The following is a 20,171-nucleotide window of genomic DNA, read 5'->3' on the forward strand; positions in this document are numbered from 1 at the left end:
AAAAGATTCAATTTATGTTTAGTCTGATGGATTTACTGCAGCCTAAAAGGGATCTATTACATTATAGTTTCAGCAAAAGATCCTGTTATTTCTTAGTCGTTGGTTAATGAAAGTTCAAGTCAGATGAAATTTTACTCTGTCATGAGTGTCTAAGATTTATGGGTTTAACTTCTGAGTAATTTTTAAGTATATAATAACATATAAATTATATGATTGTGAAGAAATTTAAATTATTACACTTTTGTGTACAAAGATATAGTATACATATACCAACTAGTAACTCAATAAAATAGAGAAATAAAATAGATTATATGACATTCTCAGTTATGTGGGGAATTTTTATTGACAAGTGATAGTCTGATAAATCTCTTAATTCCTCCAAGACAGGGAAATGCCTCACTCATATTATTTCTCTCAGTACTTAAAATAATCTACTCTATTTTATTTTTTTACTTATTTTATTATTCTCCTGTTTATGTGAACATATTCATGAATGAATTGGGAGTATATTTAATGTAGGTGAATATGTATATTTTCTTAATGTACAGTAACGTTCAGTATCCCAGCTTCTGGGCTTACACAGACCAGATTCAATCGTGGGGGTTCCTCAGATCCTCAAATATCACTCAGTTTTTGACTTGTTTTTATCCTCTGTCTCACCCTGTTTATCTTTGGGAAATTTCAGAATATATAGCTTGTAAAAGGATCCTTAGCTCTTTCTGTAGTCCCAAGGTAATAACACACATATCAACATATCAGGTATAGGGTGACCCTTATTTCACCTCATGGAAAACGCACAAAACACATAAAGGACTTAAAGTAATTCTGAATCAATTAATACTCCCCTTTCCTACTAGTCCTTCCTGTTAGTCCTGTATAGTCCCTAGACTTATGGCACAGCTGTAGGAGTTGGACTTCTTTTGGAAAGGAAATAGAACCGTGGCTGCTCTAAGTTACCTTTCAGCCTCTCAGTGAAGCCCATTTTCTCTGGAGTTCCACGTACTGACAGCCAGTCTTGCATTACTCTGAGGGCTTGGACTCTTTCATCACGAGGCTGTTAGACATTCCGCTGCTGATCTCGGGTACATGGTCATCCATCCTACCTCCCTGGAGGCTTGGATTCCCCTGGAAGCAAAATAAAATTGAGGTTGCTTAAGGGGCAGCTTTCTTCCCTTCAGAAGTATATCCTATGAATAACTCTGTGATAATTTCAGAAGGCAAAGGCCAGGTCTTTTGCTGCCCTCTATTATGACTTATTCTCGAGCTGTATTTTCAGCTCCAAAGAGATACATCTGTCTGTCTCTTCTCCACAGGAGGCTCGCCCTACCTAGGAATGACCTCTTCTCTTGACTAGATTCTAGAATTGTCCTGTCTCTGTCTGTGTGGCACAGTGGGCAGAGCACTGCACTTGGAATCAGGAAGAGCCCTCTTCAGATGTCAGCTCGGACACTTACTCGCTATGTCACTCTGGGCACAGCATGTGCTCTTCCTGTCTCACGCAGTTTCCTCATCTGCAAAGGGGGGGGATCAGAATAGCACCATCTCCCAGGGTGTTATGCACATCCAGTGAGATGGCAAATATAAAGAACTTGCAGATGTTAAACTTTATTAGTGTCATTAGTCTCTAAATTCTCCACCTTGAGATTTCTAGAGAGGTAACCTGAGGCTGGCAGCACCCAAGACCCACTCTTCTTTCTCCTGTTGTTTATTGTTGTTAATTTATTTTAGTCATATATGACTTTTAATAATCCCATTTGGAGTTTTCTTGGCAAAGAGAAGTGAAGTGATTGGTCATTTCCTTCTGCAGCTCATTTTACAGATGAGGAAACTGAGGCCAATAGGGAGAAGTGACTTTCCTGGCTAGTAAGGGTTTGAGGCCAGTTTTGAATCTTGCTGACTGCAGGTCTGATGCTCTATCCACTGAACCACCTGGCTTGCCCTGGCTTCTTTCTCTAGAAAGTGAGATCCAGGTGTGCTCCTCTCAGGCTGCATGATGGGGAGGGTATGCAATTCCCATCTACTGGCCTAATCTTCTGGCCCAATGTATCTATTAACAACTTTCCAAGTCAGTCAGTCAGTCAGTACATATTTATTAAACACCTACTGTGCACCAAGCTGAAGATACAAAAAGAGGCAAAAAATACTTGCATTCAAGGACTTTACAATCTAATGAGGGAGAAGATAAGCAAATATGTACCAGCAAGCCACACAATGGACAAATAGAAAACAATTAAAAGAGAAAAGGCAGCAGCATTAAGAGAACTGGAAAAAGCTTCTTGTAGAAGTTGGGGTTTAAGTTGGGACTTAAAGGAAGCCAGGGAAGCCAGAAGGTAGAGATGAGGGCCAGCATTCCTAGATGGAGAAAGTGCCTGGAGCAGAAGAAAATGGAATGTCTTGTTTGAGGAACATCCAGGAGGCAACATCACCAGATCGAAGAGTCCGTGGTAGGAACTGTGGGGCTTTCAGGACCCGACAGTGGTGTAGTAATGCGTCATGGGAGTGATAGAGGGCCCTCAGATTTTTTGAGTAAGAAGGTGACATTCGTGGGCTTGGACTTCAGGAGCATCCCTGATGGTGGTGGGTGAGTGGAGGAGGGTTGGGAGTGGGGCGAGACCTTGGAGGCAGCAGTGATCCAGGAGATGAGGAGCTTGTGCCAAAGGTTCTGTGTGAGTGAAATTGGCAGGCTTGGTGATGGGCTAGACGTGAGAGGGAAGAAGAGTCCAGGATGTGTGAGCCTGGCGGCCTGGCAGGGCATTGCCCTCACAGTAATGAGGCAGGAGGTAAGGCCGGGTTTAGAGGGAAATGTAATGGATTCAGTTTCAGGTACATTAAGTTGTCCACTAAACATCCAGTTTGAGATGTCTGAAATGCAGTTGGGGCTGAGAGACTGGAGGTCGCCGGAGACTCAGGACAATTGCCAGCATCATGGTCCCCATTTAAGAAGGGTGTCCAGCTCAGCTGCGTCTCCCTCTTTAGGCTGCACATGGGCTTTCCAGAGGCCTAAGCAGGAACCTTCCTCTCCTCCTCTCAACTTCTTTTCAGAGTATAAGCTCATTCAGGGTAGGAGTGTTTCTGCCTTTATTTGTGACCCCTGTCAGTAAATAGTAGGAAATCAACTAATATTAGCAAAGTGAATTTCATTCTAACATATTCAAATATATTGTGGATATTTTGGTTAAAATATAGGGCTATAGTGGCAGGCTCTAGTTTGCACTCACATTTTTTAGTTGTTTACTATCATTTTTTTTGGAAATTTAAATATGATTTATGTTTTTAATGTACTTTTGAAAAGTTTCAGTATATTATGTGTGATTTTATCTTTGTGTTGGAGACGGTTTTTTTTTTTTTCAAGTGAAGCAAACCTTTAATTTGATAATGAAATTCAGTGGAAAATGAAACTTAATTTGTAGAAATTTGCTTTAATGCTGCTTTTTTAAGGAACACAGCTATTCCATACATGTCTCTCACATTACAGAGCAGACAATCTTCAATTTACAGTTATCAGATAGAGTGATTTTCACTTATAACCCTCTGGCAGTTAGATCTTTTTTATTATTTGCACTTACGGCAGGCAGCATACACATGAACATACTATACTTAGCCAGTTTTGAGGAAATTGGTCCTAGCTTCAAACCCCAAAGAAAGATGAATAATTTGATCTCAAATGTTTATACTTGGTACATAGAAGTTTATAGTGATTCTTAGTGTTATAAAACATAATTGTTAAAAGGAAATTAGAGATCATCTTAGTCTAACCTTTTATCTTACAGGTGAATAAATAAGAATTACAGTAAGTTGTGGAGAACAGTATGGTGGGGAAACCCAAGAGGTCCAGTCTTAAATGAGAAAGTGGGCAAAACACACAGCAGTAGATGAGGGGGGATCTTTTTTTTAATTGCCACAGCCACGCTTGTTTTCTTCCATAGTTTATTCAGATATTCTTTTCAAAATCTTCATGAAGAATTCCATGACTGAGAAGTTACCCTTTTGCTTTCTGATTTGGTATAGTGAACACCCATAATATAGGACAAAATTAAATTTAAAAATAAATAAAACAAGCATTTATGTATGTCCCTTTCCAGTTCACTATTCAGTTACTGTAGCTTTGTTGCATTAATATGTGTATGTATATAGACATATATGTTTATATGCTTTCACACGTATGTGTTATTCATAGATAATATATGTTATAGTCAGTATATATGCAGTTCTTATTCTCTTGATCTTTGGATCGTTTCATATATGTATTCCTAATTTTAAGATAAATATTTTGACATTAAAGTTTAAATAAAATGTTATGTGATATCATTCATAGATACATTTTGGAGGATTTTGCACTAATTGTATAGGTGTGTAACATATAATTGATCAATTAATTATATTTTGTGTTTGTGTTCATTCTGTTAAATTCTGAGAATCAGGTACCTGATCTCCATCAGGAATATAACCTCCTATTAAAATGTGAATATGGTTTTCTTATAGAAATAATTTACATCATTTAGACTTATGGTGTTTTTCAAGGAATCTGACCTTGTCTTAGGTAGAAGAATAATATCCATTTTAAAAACTGGTGACAGTGGGCTACCTGATTTTACTGGAAAAGCTTGTAACTTTTCCCCATTACAAATAATGCTTGCTATTGGTTTAAGGTAAATACTTATCAAGTTAAGGAACAATCCACTTATGCCTATATTTTCAAGTTTTTTTAAATAAAAATGAGCTATCAAAGTCTTTTCTGAATCTATTGATATAATCATAAGATTAAAAAGCTTTTATTATTGATATAATCAATTAAGTTAATAGTTTTTCTTATGTTAAACATAGCTCTATTCCTGGTGTAAATCCTTCTTGATCATAATGTATTATCTTTGTAATAGATGGTTGGAATTCTTTAGCTAGTGTTTTATTTAGGACTTTTTGCATATAAAAGTTGTGTACTATATTGTAGTCTATTAAGTATGTAATAGTATTATGTTTAAAAAATGTACATCTTCGTTAAAAATATTTAATTGCTGAAAAATGCTAACCATTATCTGAGACTTTAGTGAATAATCTTTTTGCTTTTGGAAGGTCTTGCTTTGATATTGATGCTGTTGCCTGATCAAGACGATGTTTGCTGAAGGATGGGGCGGCTATAGTAGTTTTTAAAATAAGACAGCAATGAAGTTGGTCGTGTCAAGTGACTCTTCTTTTCATTTGAACACTTAGAGGCCATTATAGGGTTATTAATTGCTCTAATTTCCACATTGTTGTGTCTCAAGGAATGGGGGGCCCCAAAAGAGGGAGAGAGACTAGAAAGGCAGGTTGGTGGAGCAATCAGAACATTTATCGATTTAGTTTGCTACCTCATTTAGATGTGGTTTGTGGCACCCCAAAATAATTATAACAATAATATCAAAGATCAGTAATAGCAGAATACTATAACATACTAATAAACCCAACATTTGAAATATTGAGAGAGTTAACAAAATGTGACGTAGAGATGTGATCACATGCTGTTGGAAAAATTGCACTAATAAATTTGCTTGGTGCAGAGTTTACACAGACCTTCAGTTTGTAAAAAATGCAGGATCTGCAAAGCACAATAAAATTAAGTGCAAAATAGCAAGTGCAAAATATAGATACACATAGAAACCTATATACATACATATTTACAAATATATTCACATATAAAAATGGATGGGATATAATTCAATAGGTTGTTTATCCAATTACAGATTTTAACCTGGATAGTATATATTTGTCCACTTGGTTTTTCCTGAGTAATTAAGGCAAACTTTTTTGTGGTTGTAGATCTAATTTAGAACATTCTACAGTATGATGGACCTTGATGTAATCAGCATCATTACAAATAAGAACATTTGGAGACCCTCCCCATCTTTAGAGAGTTTCTCCTTTCATTGGGACTTTGTGCTGGTTCTCTTTTGTGAAATTGGCAAAAACCTTTAGTATACATCTCCATTGAATAATGATCCCTGAACAAGATTATTCTGATTTTATTTTTTAGAGAATTTTATTTAATTTTGACAGATGAATAGTGGTTTTTTTTTTAGTAGTCAATAGTAAGTGTTGCACATTCCATTTTGTTTTTAAGTCACTTTTCAGTCATAACTGACTCTTTGTGACCCCTTTTAGGGTTTTCTTGGCAAAGATACTGGAGTGGTTTGCCATTTCCTTCTTCAGCTCATTTTATAGATGATGAAACTGAGGCAAACAGGATTAAGTGACCTGTGATTAGCCATAGCTAATGTTTGAGGCCAAATTTGAACTCTGTTTGACTCCAAGCCCAGTATATCATATATACTAGGCATACCATTAAATCATACCATTAAAATCTCCATGATTGTGGAGATGTGATCTTTATTATATAGTATAGTTTGAAAAGACTATATTGGGGGTTGGGGGGCAGCGATAGAGAACCTATCTTGGAATCAGGATTTGAGTTCAAATGCTGCTTTAGGCACTTATTAGGTGTGTCACCCTGAGACACTTAAACCCCTTCCCCTCATTGCTTCCAGTCTTCTCATTGAAAGTTGGGACAATTATAGTAGCCAAAAGGATGACAGAAGTAGTATTATTTTTAATGTCATTCTCATTAAAATATGATAATCACAATAAAATAATCACCACAAACATGAGCCTTTTATTTTTCTGATACTTCTTGTTTTATTCCTCCTGTATAATGATCTATTTGAGAATTTTTCTCATTAACATTCTCCTTTAATTTAATTTAAAAAAGGTTTTCTGGAGAAAACAGTATAATTAGTAATAACATTTTTCTTTTTTACAGAGCAAACAAAGAATAAGGAATTGTTTACCTCACATTTGAACACTTCTAATGAAACTACAAATTTCATGTCACCAACACATGAATTAGAGTTTGACTTTTACTCCAACAAAAGCAAAGAAATGAAGCCAAACCTAGGAATGACAGATATGGACAATTTACTAGCTGGGCCTGCCAAGTTGACTTATGGTTCTATAGCTCAGAACCGAAATCACATCAGGGCTGTAGAGCCAAGTGAAACCATTGTTTCAGGTGATAGAACATTCCTTGACACTTCAGAAAAGAATAAAAATGAAATTATTCCTTCAGTATTCCGAAAAAGGTATGTGTTATTTTATTTTATTTTTTAGGGATTAAGTGACTTTCCCAGCTCACACAGCTAGTAAGTGTTACGTGGCTGAGGGTGACTTTGAACTCAGGTCCTCCTGACCTCAGGGCCGGTGTTCTATCCACCGTACCACACAGTTGCCCAGGTGTGTGTTACTTTAGCGAAGTATCAAGTTTAATTTTACTAGAATCATAATTCTTTTACCTGCTTTTCCAATATTGTTACGGCATAGTCAAGAATCTATTTGATTCATCATGGGTATTGCTCATTTGAAGACCAAATAATGTCTTGGGTAATAGGATAATTTATTGTCTCTCTTCCTAACATAGCTAGAGAATACCAAAATCATTAACTAGGACAATCAAAACAGCTTTTAATATTTTTCTAATTTGCAATAATAAAAATGTTTTCAGTGGTAAATGAAAATTATAATGGGTAGAACTGTACTTTGACTTTCTGGGATTTTGATTGTGAGTATATGAAGAAATCCAAGGTCATAAACCTAGAGATATATAAAACTCTTGAGAATCAGAATCCCTTTCATTTTACAGATGATACCTCTAAGACCCAGAGAGACAAGAGGATTTCCACTAGTCAATATAGAAAGTTATTGGTAGAATTAGTACCCAAAATGAGGTTTCCCAAATCATCCTTCACTGTTATTTAAGAAAAATGCCACTGTCTGTGTATTTATCAATTTCTCTTTCCAAAGGACTTCTCTAGTAGGGCTTATGTTTGCACTGCCATGATGCCAGTACATTTTAACCATCTCATTCAGATAATACCCAATGAACTGTAACTCTAGAAATAGGAAGGTCAGCCTTGTTTAACTGTTTTAATTTTGGTAGATCTGTGATTTCATTGGCATGATTGACTTTCTACCACTAAAAATAGGTTTAAAGCTAGAAGGAAGTTTCTAATAAAAGAGGCCTGTAAGATCATCATCACTTAATTTTTTAAAATTAGGTTTTAAAATGCTGAACTTAAAGTATCAAAAAAAGAGCATTTCCATTTACACAGCAGAACAAAACAGGATTGTATATGAAACTGTAAATCTCATTTCTCAGTGCTTGCTTTAAAAAAAAATTACATATGACTTTCAAGCCTGTTTTGCACATTCCTTCTGAATTTCCTTCTTTCCCCTTAAAAAAGTTTCAGTGGCTCTCTCTCCCTTTTTTGGCATCTCTCTTTCTACAATACTTCTGCCTTTCACCCCCAATTAAAAAAGTAGGAATAAGAAAAAAAAATAAACATAATCAAACAAATTGAATCTAGATTATGGTCATATCCAAAAAGTGTCTCTTTCTGCCCCTTGGGTCTATCATCATGCTTGGCGGAGTAGGCAGCATGCCTCATCATAGGACTCTGGATACATGGCCTATGATTGCATTGATGAGAGTTCTTAAGTCTTTTAAAATTTTTTTATTTACATCATTGTTGTTTTTGTATAAATTGTTTTGGCATTTTAAATTTTACTCTGTAGCAGTTCATACTATTTAAAATTCTCTGAAATTGCCATTTTTCTTTTCTTACATGACAATATTTCATTATATCATATGTCCCAGCTTGTTTATCTAGTCTCTAATTGATGAGTGCCCCTTTTAGATTCCACTTCTTTGCTTTGATTTATTTTTTCCCTTTTAATATCCCCTTCAAAATTAGGAAATTTGTTTTCCTTTTAGCTATTCCTTCTCAGTTACTATCTTCTCTTAACCATGCTACTTTTTGCTAGTTTTTCCATTAGTTTTAATGTGTTTCTCTATCAAACTCTGTATGTTCAATCCTCCTTTATTTCAGAAAAAAAATGAGTTTATTTGATGGAAATACCAGTGTTGTACCACCATGCAATCCTTTTCAATGTTTTTAGATAGCATTTTTGTAGTGTTATAAGATTTGAAAATTTTTTTACATATTTTATTTTACCTTTTAAGTAACACTATGAGGCAGATGCCATTATATCTATACTTGATAAGAAAAGAACTGAGGTAAAAATTTAATGACTTGCCAAAGCTTCCATTGCATCCTGGCAGAATTTGAATTCAGGTCTTCCTATCTACTTTTTCTCTAAGCTGCTAATTCTCCTTCCAGTTCTTTCCTCAAGAGCTTTTATTTCATTTTCTAATGTCTTGTTTAATTTCTTTATGGATCTATGTAGTTTTCATGGAAGAATCCATTTTTTTCTGAGTCAGCTTACAGTTGTTATAGAATTACTTCTTTAGAAAGATCTCTGTTATCTATAATGATTTTTTGATATTTGTCAGCCTTTTCTTTGATTCACTCCTTTCCCTGGCTTTAATTCCCAAGTTGGCCTTTGTTTTAGGACCAAGGTCTGCCTCTTGCTATATTTGTTGGTGAGATGTTTGAGCCTCCTTGCTCTCTCCTGAATTTTCTGCATTGTACCTCTTGAGATTAGACTCCCTTGAATCTTTGAGGTGGAGAGTGCTGGATCCCGAGGGTCCCCTGTGACATCTCTGTATGACAGGGAGCTCAGACCCGCTGGACCTGAGCTATCCTCACCTAAGCACTACTGGGTTTTTTTGGTCATTACTGTTCCCCAATAACTCCTTAAGTTTCCACTTGGGGCACTATCAGAAGATATTGATGTTAAGATTAGTTTTTGTATTAGTGAAAACTTTAGGAAAGTCGTTGATAATTTTCAAATGCAATTCAGATTGATCTCCTTTTTGACAAAGGAGGTTTGTTTCTTTGCAACAGTTTTAAAACATGAATGATTTAATTTGACAGGATATCCATCTAATTGCACATTACAGTCTTAGTACTATGGTTTTTATCCATTTTGGCTTTTAGATGTGATTGATTACAGCCATCTATTTTGAATTTCTGTGAAATTTACAGTTAAGAATGCAATTAGTAAATCATACACAAATAGAAATATTTAAAGAGCCTTATTGTTAATGAGGAAATCCTTCTTTTTCTGGACTTTACAGAAAACATCTTACATGAAATTGATAAATGTTTTAGAAGAATTTAAGTTCACCTAAAGAGTTGACCTGTGGTTGTTTTAATGTGGCTAAAAGAATTGTTCAAAGCCTAAAACAAATTTTTTTTCATATCTTAACAACCACAGAATTCCCAGTTCCAACATTTACTTTGCTTTTACATTTTTGAGGTATATTGAACTTGGCAAACATGGAAAACCCATGGAATTGGCATTATCCTTATCCAACACCAATATTTTAAACAGGATTTTATATTAATTTCAGACTCTTATGATAAACTTTTAGATTTTCTAACCATAAAGAAATACCACTGGAAAATATCACTCTTGGGGCTATGTCTCCACAGATCAACTTGATTTTTTTTTTAGATGATAGTTTAGACAGCCAGGAATGTATGTTATATACATACATATATACATATTCATGTATATAGTCAGCTTCATGTTTGTGTTATTCTTTTCACAATTTTATAAAGTGGGTAGGTGTTGTTATGATCAACTTTATGGGCATATTTACTGATTCATTGTCTTGTTAACATAGCACTTTGAAGGATTTCTCTGTGATCTATTGCAGAGCTTCTTAAACTTTTTCCATTTATGAATACTTTTTGCCTGAGAAATTTTTATGTGACCACAAGTATATAGGTATATAAAGTAGTTATATAAATCTAACATTTACTGATAATAAATCATAAAGAAATTTTATTTTAAAAAATTCTTTGGTATGCAAATAATTAACCATTTATTAAACATGAAAGCAAATTTGCATACTAATGAGATGGGTGTGCATGTTTATTTTTACAAAGAATTAAATCTGGGCAAAATATTTGATACTTTTTACTGTTGCCAAATTTTTTGAGCCGCCTTATTCATTTATGCAACCTCATATGGGGTCACCACCCACATTTAAGAAGCTTTGATCTTTGAATATGAAAATAACAAATAGCAAAAAAAAGAAAAAGATAATTTCCTGGCCACTATAGCCATAGGAAAGGAACTTCTCATTCCAGAAATGAGAGACAACACAGAATAAAAGATAGAGGCTGATACTTAGCATTGTAATCAGAGGCAAATTGCTTGGTATTCCTGACCATGTTTCTTCATCTGTTGAATGGAGATTCCCATCTGCTAGGATTGTGATAAGGATCCATTGAGCTACTTGCATGTAAAACACTTTGTGACCTTTATATCATGTATATAATAACAATAATAACACCTAGTGCTGATATAATGCTTTAAAATTTGTAAAGTGCTTTACAGTGATTTTGTTTCAACTCACATCTACCCTGGGAGGTTGTTGCTGTTATCTCCATTTTATAGATGAGGAAACTAAAGCAGACAGGGTAAAGGATTTGCCCTGGGATAGTCATCTTAAAAGAGTTTGGGGTTGGATTTGAACCCCAAGCCAGCACTTTCTATCCATTGCACCACCTAATTGTCTCCATGTCCATATTGCATTATGCATGTCTGTTATGATTATCATTGCTATTCTTATTCTCATTATTGTCTTTGGAACATTCCAATTTTATTAGGTTTTTCAAATTGTATCATCCTAATTTGGTTGGCCAAGAAATGTTGCATTAATTTTGAGATGGCCCCAGAGTAGTAAGAGGCACTTGTTGACATAAACATTTTTCATGCAGTGACAAGAATAGTAACTTCATTCATTGGTCATCCTTGTAACTTATTTGAAATTTTTAGTTAAGTTAAATTATGTAACTAAAAAAAATCTATATCATGAATATTTCTTATAATATTCTTCTCTAAAATGTAATCTTCTCTGGGAGCAGGTTTCTTGGGGGTCTTCTGGAGGGCAGCCTTCCTTTCAGTTCATTAATCACCCCAAATACAGCAGGGTGTTAAAGTCCAAATCCTTTATTGTGTTCTTCAAATTCTTGTCCCTTTTCCTGGGGCCTGGTTAGCTTTCTTAGAGGCCTATCTTTCTCCTTAGTTCTGAGAGCTCCTGCTGCTGGTCCTTTGCCTCTGCCAGCTTCTGCCTCTAGTTTCCTCTGAATGTCTCTGAATCCAAAGGTTTGTGCTTCAGTCTCCAGCCACAACAAAGATAGATGATGGAATGAATTTGCCTCAGCCTCTGAGAGTTTCTAGTGCGCTTATCCTTTTTGGCCCTGACAGCTCTCTTTATATGCTCCACACTGAGTATACACCAATCATTATATCACTAGGAAACCATTATTGTTGTAGGATTAAATCAATGCTAAACTAGATTTAACCACTGTCTCCTCAATTCCACTTACTTAGCACCTTGTTTCAAGTTCTGGCCCATAACAATTTATAATTCTTTATCTGTTGTAATTTGCAAATAATTTTACTGAATTGAAGTGAGTGTCTTTGAAGGGGACATGATACACAATGTAGAATTTCCCAGTTATGTTTGAAAAAAGATTAACTTACTTAGTTGAATAACTTTCAATTTATATAGTTTCTAATGCAAATTATATATGTATATATACACATGAGACTATCTTTTGTTTTTCTTTAGATTATTTAAGTCATCCAATTCATGGAGAAATGTAGATTGCAATAGTGGTCCTGCTTTGGATTTTCCTCTTGGCCCAATAGAAAATCTTAAAACTAAGATGAACGAAGAGGACTTATGGAAAAATTGTTTTAGTAAGCAGAAGACACCATATCCAGATGTTAATCTCTTTACTACAAAGGAAGCTCTTTTTGCTTCTGATCTTGGAGAAGGCATTTTTGAAGCACAAAATTCAACAAATACTTCAGAGGCTTTTGGTATTCAAGGTAATTTTAAAATGATTTTGTAATTGTTTTGAAAAAGTTTAATTAGAGAAGTACAGATAAATTTAGTAGTTCTGATAAGTTACTACTTTAGTGGCACATTTTTCTATATTTTTCTATGTTATTTCATCTGAGTAGTATAATTAAATTAACCACTTGAAAGACTCTATGATACATGGATGTAAAAATTCACTTTTTTATATAGAAAAATTCACTTCTGCACATATAAATGTTTAGAGATTTTGTTCTATTTTAGGGTCAGCAGAAAAAGATTTTGATTACTTGAAGTCTGTTACAGAAATCCGTATCCTTTGTAAAAGGAAAAAAAACAATTAAAATTTATGGAATTATAATTTTTAACATTTTATTTAACTTGTGTCCTGGAGTACTTGTTTCCTTAAACCTTTAAATAACTATGAGGTAATAGGTCCCAGACCTACAACATTTCTTACTATATGGATGAGGGAGGCATTTTTTTTTAATCAGGGTTCGTGATTCTTTGGTCAGAATTCAATGCCAAGTCTACCCCTCCTTTCCCCCTTTAGGGGGGAACCTCTTTGTATTTAAGTATTGGTCTTCAAAAACCAGATATGGCTTATTGCCAGGATCATATTGCTGCCTTTACAGCATGGGAGAACTTGCCAGCTGGTCCTGCCTTCTAGGGCCCAAGGCCGTCTTCACACAGTTAGTCAATCAGCAAGCATTGATTAAACATTTCCTATGTGCTAGGCACTGTACTAGGTCATAGGGAGTTAAAGGAAAAGAATTTCTGCCCTCAAGGTATAACTGTTGTCATGAGCAGTTTAATGAGCTGTGGTGATTTTAAAATAATAGTTCTCCTGATGCTAAGTGAAATAAGCAGAAGCAGGAGATCATTATACATTTCAACCACGATACTGTATGAGGATGTATTCTGATGGAAGTGGATTTCTTTGACAAAGAGACCTAACTCCGTTTCAATTGATAAATGATGGACAGAAGCAGCTACATCCAAAGAAAGAACACTGGGAAATGAATGTAAACTATTTGCATTTTTGTTTTTCTTCCTGGGTTATTTTTACCTTCTGAATCCAATTCTTCCTGTGCAACAAGAGAAATGTTTGCTTCTGCACACATATATTGTATCTAGGATATACTGCGACATATTTAACATATATAGGACTGCTTGCCATCTAGGGGAGGGGGTGAGGGAGGGAGGGGAAAAATCGCAACAGAAGTGAGTGCAAGGGATAATGCTGTAAAAAAAATTACCCTGGCATGGGTTCTGTCAATAAAAAGTTATTATAAAATTAAAAAAAAAGAATTAAAATAATAGTTCTCTCTGGGAGAAAGCAGGTATCTCAGGGGAGGTTTTCTGGAGGCAGTCTTAGTTGCAGCTGAAAGTAATAATCACCTCAAAATGCAGCCAGGTGATAAAAGCTCAGATCTTTTACTGCCTCCAGTATAGGCCGGTTCGCTTAGAGGCCTCTCTCTCTGCTTGGTTCTAAGAGCTCTTGCAGCTTTGTCCTTTGCTTCTGCCTCTGCTTTCTTCAGCCTCCAATTCAGCTCCAAGTTGAATCTGTCTTGCCTCTGAGAGAGGCTTCTGGCTCTCAATCTCCCAGAGTGCTCCTCTCCGATCCCAGTCAATGTTCCGAAGTAAAACTCCTCACTCAGAGAGGGCTTCTGGCTGAACTCACTTAACGCTCCCCTCTCAATCTAAATTCAGCTCCACTCTTCATGTAATTTAGCTGAATTCTCTTCTGCCACCAGCCAGCCAAGTGGAAAATGGAATGAATCTCTCTCTAATTGGGCCTCTGCTTTCTTCTTATATATCAGATAGCGGATTTTCTCCCAGAGTGCTCTCTGGCCCAAAGAGCTTCAAGGGAAGTGTGAATTCACAAAGTTACAAAGTTTACTTTGTGAATCTCCCATACTTGTGAATTCCAATGAATAAAGGTGTAAACACAAGCAATTGTATCAATTAGTTCTACTTAGTACCTTGTTTCAGGTTCTGGCCCAAAGCATCTTGTAAGATTAGATCAAGGATACTGAACCGTGCTAAATTAGATAATTATTGTCTCTATCAACTCTAATGAGTTAACATTTGTAAAGATTACAACAATGAGCATGTTCACTAATTAATGCACTTGTAAACATATTACATATAGTTGGAGATGTATATGTGTGTGTATACATGCACATATATGTGTGTATTCTATACATGTAAATTCCAACGGGAAGGTAAAATGCATCTCACCTCTGTATATGTGGATGCACCTTTTACAAAGCATAGAATAATCTTGGGAGGACAGGTAATATAGTAGCTTAAGGGATCAGAAAAGTCTCCCTCAGAAGGAAAGATTTGAACTGTGTCTTGAAGGACAACAGTTGGCACAGTTGAGAAGGGCAACAGTTCCATGCATGGAATATAGCCAGCGTAAAGGCAGAGAGGTGTGAGTGTTCTGTGGGAGGAACAGTGGATAGGTTGGTATAAATTGCCTGGAGAGTACATGAGAGGAGCAATGGGTGAAAAGACTGGAGAGATGTTATGTGATCAGGCTGTGAGGAGTAAGCTTTCAGTGCCAAACAGGAATTAGTATTTGATCCTAAGATAAATAGGGAGGCACAGGAATTTGCTGAATGGGGATGAGAGACATGACCCATCAGGTAATGCTGAAATAGAAATGGCAAGGTTTCTCAATTGAGTAGATGTATAGGACAAATGAGAGTGGGGAAGTCAAGGATGACACTATTGTTCTGGATTTAGATGACTCAAAGGATAGTGGTACCCTTATAGAAACTGGCGAGCCCAAAAGAAGGGTAGATTTTTAGAGAAAGATGACGAGTTCCATTTTGGACATAGTGGATTTGAATTGTCTGTAGAAAATCCAGTTCTAAAAACCCAATATGAAATTGAAAATATGGGACTAGAGATTAGGAGAATGATTAGGGATGGATATATAGCTACGGTAGTCATCTGTAGAGTGATAATAATTGAACTCAAAGGTGCTAATGAGATCAATAAATAAGAGTATAGAAAGGAAGTGGAGCCAAGATGGCAGAATGGTGTGAAGTAAAAAAGCTATTCTCCCCTTTCCAAATCCTCCAAATAAATCTACAAAATGAACCAGACCAAATCAAAGCCAGGAAATCCAAGGAAAAAAATCACATTTTTCCTGGCTAAATCAATACAAGAAGACAAACAGGAAGGCCTTTAGAACCATGGGTATGGGATCTGGCAAGGAGTAAACTACATAGAGCACTCCAACCTAGGGTAAAGGTACTGGGTAAAGATGAGATCTCAAATCCATCACAGAATAGAGTAAACTTATGCATGGTGAAAGAACAGAGAGCATCGCCAGTTCTGTCTCTCATTAAAGTTATAAGTCATAGATTAGGGCGGGGGGCAAAGAGGGGACTTGTGCCTGCCAGGGTGGTCCAGAGAAGGCTTGCAGCAGTAGTAGTTTGTCTGAAAGGTAATTTGCAAGAATAGTTAGTTATGAGTTACTAAAAAGAATAGACAAGGACTGAAGATATTGCTTCTAGCAAATGTGGAGGCATGGGAATTGTATAATGAAATGTTTTGGGGGAAATTGAATTGAGAATGTGCCATGTGTGTTTTTCAGTCAGTGACAGGTTATAAAACACCAAGTTTTTTCCTTTTCAGAGGAAAAGGAGAAAGGTGTAGAGGCCTGCATCTCTACTTTTAAGGTTAAGGTTAAGGTAGCAAAAATTAAGTATGGAAAATGTACTTCCAAAAGAAAATTAAAAAAAAAAAATCAAGAGGCAGAAGGGAATCCTAACCTGGAATAATAGTTCAAAAGGTTGCAAAATATGATAAAGAGAAAGGACTCCAGAATATTTTGAACTGAATTTTTGAATAAGGGGAGTTTAATTCTTTTAGGCTTTTTGTACTCCATATAATGATAATGTGACTGCATAGATACCGATAGGAAAAAGGCTATCCAGTATGGTCCACAGGAAAAAGGAACAAATAATAACTAATACTGCTGCCAAATGAAAGTAAAGAGAAAAACAAATACAGGAAGTGAATAGTCAGTTAGGAAAATGGTATCTGAGGACATTATTTGGATTTTTGGATCATGCTTTAAAATATAGGGATAAATGTGTTGTAAGTCTTGGACTTAGTTTATTAATTTGTACATTTATTTTCTCTACTTACATGTAAAAACAACATTTTAAAACCTATTTCCTTATGAATTATGTTGGAAGAGAAAAATCAGAACAAAAGGAAAAAAACACGAGAGAAAAGAAAAAACTGAACATAGCATGTTGATTTACATTCAGTCTCTGTAGTCTCTCTTTCTGGATGCAGATGGCATTTTTCATCCAAAGTTTATTGGGATTGTCTTGGAATAGACTTTTTTTTTTAAATCAACTTCACAAGCATGAGTTGTTTAAAGCATGGTTAAGTGGCAGTTTGTCTGAAAAAGACTGGGAGTCTGAGTGGACTGAAAACTCAGGATAAATCAACAGTGTGATGTGACATTTTCCTAAAAAGAAGGCTGTATTAATGGGCATAGTTTCCAGAATGAGAAAGCAATAATCTCACTGTAATCTCTTCAGGTTAAATATCATCTGGAGTATTTTTTATTAAATTCTAGATGCTACAGTTTAACAAAGACCTTCCTTAAGTTTTAGTTTCATATTGGGGTAGAAGATAGTTGATGATCTTGGTTTCTGGGAACACTGAGTGAGGAAGGAAGCAGGTATGATACCTATCCAATAGGGACATGTGTTAAAGGAAGCCACTAATCCAGGCAGCCTGTAGTATAGGGTACCAGTGCTTCCTTCCTTCTATTGGCAGCAGTCCTTTCCTTTCCCCTGGAAACCAAGAATCATGAATTATGAAAGAGAAAATGAACATATTTACATAAATAAATTTGCAACCTTTTAAAAAATTGTTTGTATCATGCTTAATGCCCATGTAGGAGAAACTATGCTTATAGAATTCATTTAAGTAAATAGCTTATTGTGGACTAGAGCCCACTACTTGGGATACAGTACAGTTCTAATGGCAAGAAATTGCTCTTAGAAATAATTTTTTTGTGTTTACCATTTATTTTTCCATTAACAAATATCTTTAAAAATTGATCTGCCCTTTGTAGTACAACATCTCTCCTACTCATTAAAGAAAGGAAGAAAGAAAAAAAAAGAAAGAAAGAAAGAGAAAGGAAGGAGGAAGGAAGGGAGGAAGGAAGGGAAGAAGGAAAGAAAAATAAAAAATAAAACCTTCAATACAGAGCTACTTAATCTGGCGAAACAAATTCTACATTAGCCATTTCTGAAAATGTGAGCCCATTCAATTTTTAATTTGATTAATAAAACAACAATAAAATTAAACTAAAAATTAAGCTATATATTAAAACTATATATGCCTAAAATCTATCAAAAGATCTACAAAAAATGGGAAACTAAGTAGTCATGATAAAATCTAAAAAAGATTCTGCTCAACTGGAGCCCAGTTAGAATAAGGAATTCATGGGACACCGACTCTGACAATGGGAGCTACAACTGTAAACTATGAAATTTCCCACTGGCCTATTCATACTTTCTGTTTCCCTTAAGCTACTACCTCTCCTTAGATCCTCAAAGTCAGAGTTGACTTGGGCCAGGGACTGTTGCAGAAGGGCTTCGGCATCCTGGCAGCAACTGATAAGAGAAGGGTACATATTTCTTCTCACTAGCTATCTAAATTAAATTATTGGCTAACTTCAACAGAATGTTTCATTATCTATAAGAGAGTAAAGAAACTGTTGTGGTTTTTTTCAAGTTTTTCATTAAAAAGACATATTCCGATTTGAAGAGAATGATTTTCAAGAAAATTTTTTGTGATATATTTCCGTGGTGAGACAAATTCTCTTATTAAGATCCTGTTGTTAGTTAAAACACAGCTACTCACATATGTGTAGACTGATTTATTTCCTAATAGAAAGTTCATTTGATGTCAGAGCCACTGGATTTCTATACTTTATTACTTCCAAGTGTATATTTAAGTTGGAAAGATAGAAAGAATTTTATATAATTTGAGATTTTTGTAGAGTACTTGAGCCAGAAATCATCTTAAGAACCTTTTTGAATATTTTAATATATATGAATGTTCTCAACAATGCTAGATTTTTCAGAATGGCCCTGCCACAATACTCTTGTCATTTTCAGTTCTGTGGAAGTTTCTTTTTCCCATGATATAACATATAATTGCAGTGACACTGCTGAGAGTTTGTTGAACCAAAGCAAAAATGTGGTGTCAAGTGATGATAGTGATAATAAATGATGTTAGCAGTCAAGTTCTCTGTTGAGCTAGGAAGACTGATTCTTCATCTAGTCTGAAGCAAACATTAGTTTTCCTGAATGTAAATTGATATGGAACTGCCTAACGAGAGAAAAACCAGCATGATGTCCACACTTGTGACCTTGTTACAAATAAATATTTCATATGAAAAGAGACATTTTGAGGAGAAAAAATTAGATTCTTTCAAAAGGTGCTGTATTGACAGGCACAAAATTAAATTTCCACATTGGTACAAAAATCTGTTACTGTCTGCATAACAACAGTTTAAACAGATTTGGCAGAAATGTGGTTAATTTATTAAGTACATCCATGAAATAGCATAATTAAAGTCCCCAAATATATTTTTTTCTTCTGGCTTACTATATTGGTAATATGTATATTATTATACATATAATTAACTAGTCACTGTATAATTAACTAGCCACTGTAAACTCTTTAGCAAATTGGTATCAGGATTAAGGTATCAGACCAATTTCAGACATAAAAGAGAAGTTTCGGTTAAATCAGCTAAATAAAACAAAAAAACAAGTCAGTCAATAAACATTTATTAAGTACCTGTTATGTATGGTCTGTATGTATGTTAATTTCTGGGTATATAAAGAGAAGCAAAATATAGCCCCTACTTTCAAGTTTATGGGCCAATATTTATACAGCATGCATTCAGCTACATAAGAGCAAGTTAAATAGTATAAATCGCCAAATATCATCGAGAATTAAACCTCATCTTCACCTAGCCATTTTCTGCCCTTTTACTGCTGTTTTTTTAAATTTTAAAAAACATTTTTAATAGCTTTTTATTTACAAGTTATATGCATGGGTAATTTTACAGCATTGACAATTGCCAAACCTTTTGTTCCAATTTTTCCCTTCCTTCCCCCCATCCCCTCCCCTAGATGGCAGGATGACCAATACATGTTAAATATGTTAAAGTATAAATTAAATACAATATAAGTATACATGTCCAAACAGTTATTTTGCTGTACAAAAAGAATCAGACTTTGAAATAGTGTACAATTAGCCTGTGAAGGAAATCAAAAATGCAGGC

At 35.1% G+C, this 20,171-nt stretch overlaps 1 protein-coding gene across 1 annotated transcript in view; it reads left to right on the plus strand.

The window, feature by feature from the left end:
- Positions 1-20,171, plus strand: part of HFM1 (helicase for meiosis 1) — a 103,637-nt gene that overhangs the window by 14,356 nt on the left and 69,110 nt on the right. The window contains exons 4-9 of the mRNA XM_051996874.1: positions 2,404-2,581; positions 2,684-2,780; positions 2,874-3,060; positions 6,791-7,039; positions 12,655-12,837; positions 13,091-13,138. Coding sequence (XP_051852834.1) covers positions 2,404-2,581; positions 2,684-2,780; positions 2,874-3,060; positions 6,791-7,039; positions 12,655-12,837; positions 13,091-13,138 — 942 coding nt within the window. The remainder of the gene's footprint in view (positions 1-2,403; positions 2,582-2,683; positions 2,781-2,873; positions 3,061-6,790; positions 7,040-12,654; positions 12,838-13,090; positions 13,139-20,171) is intronic.

Source organism: Antechinus flavipes, chromosome 4, assembly GCF_016432865.1.
Source record: "Antechinus flavipes isolate AdamAnt ecotype Samford, QLD, Australia chromosome 4, AdamAnt_v2, whole genome shotgun sequence".
Classification (NCBI taxonomy): Eukaryota; Metazoa; Chordata; class Mammalia; order Dasyuromorphia; family Dasyuridae; genus Antechinus; species Antechinus flavipes.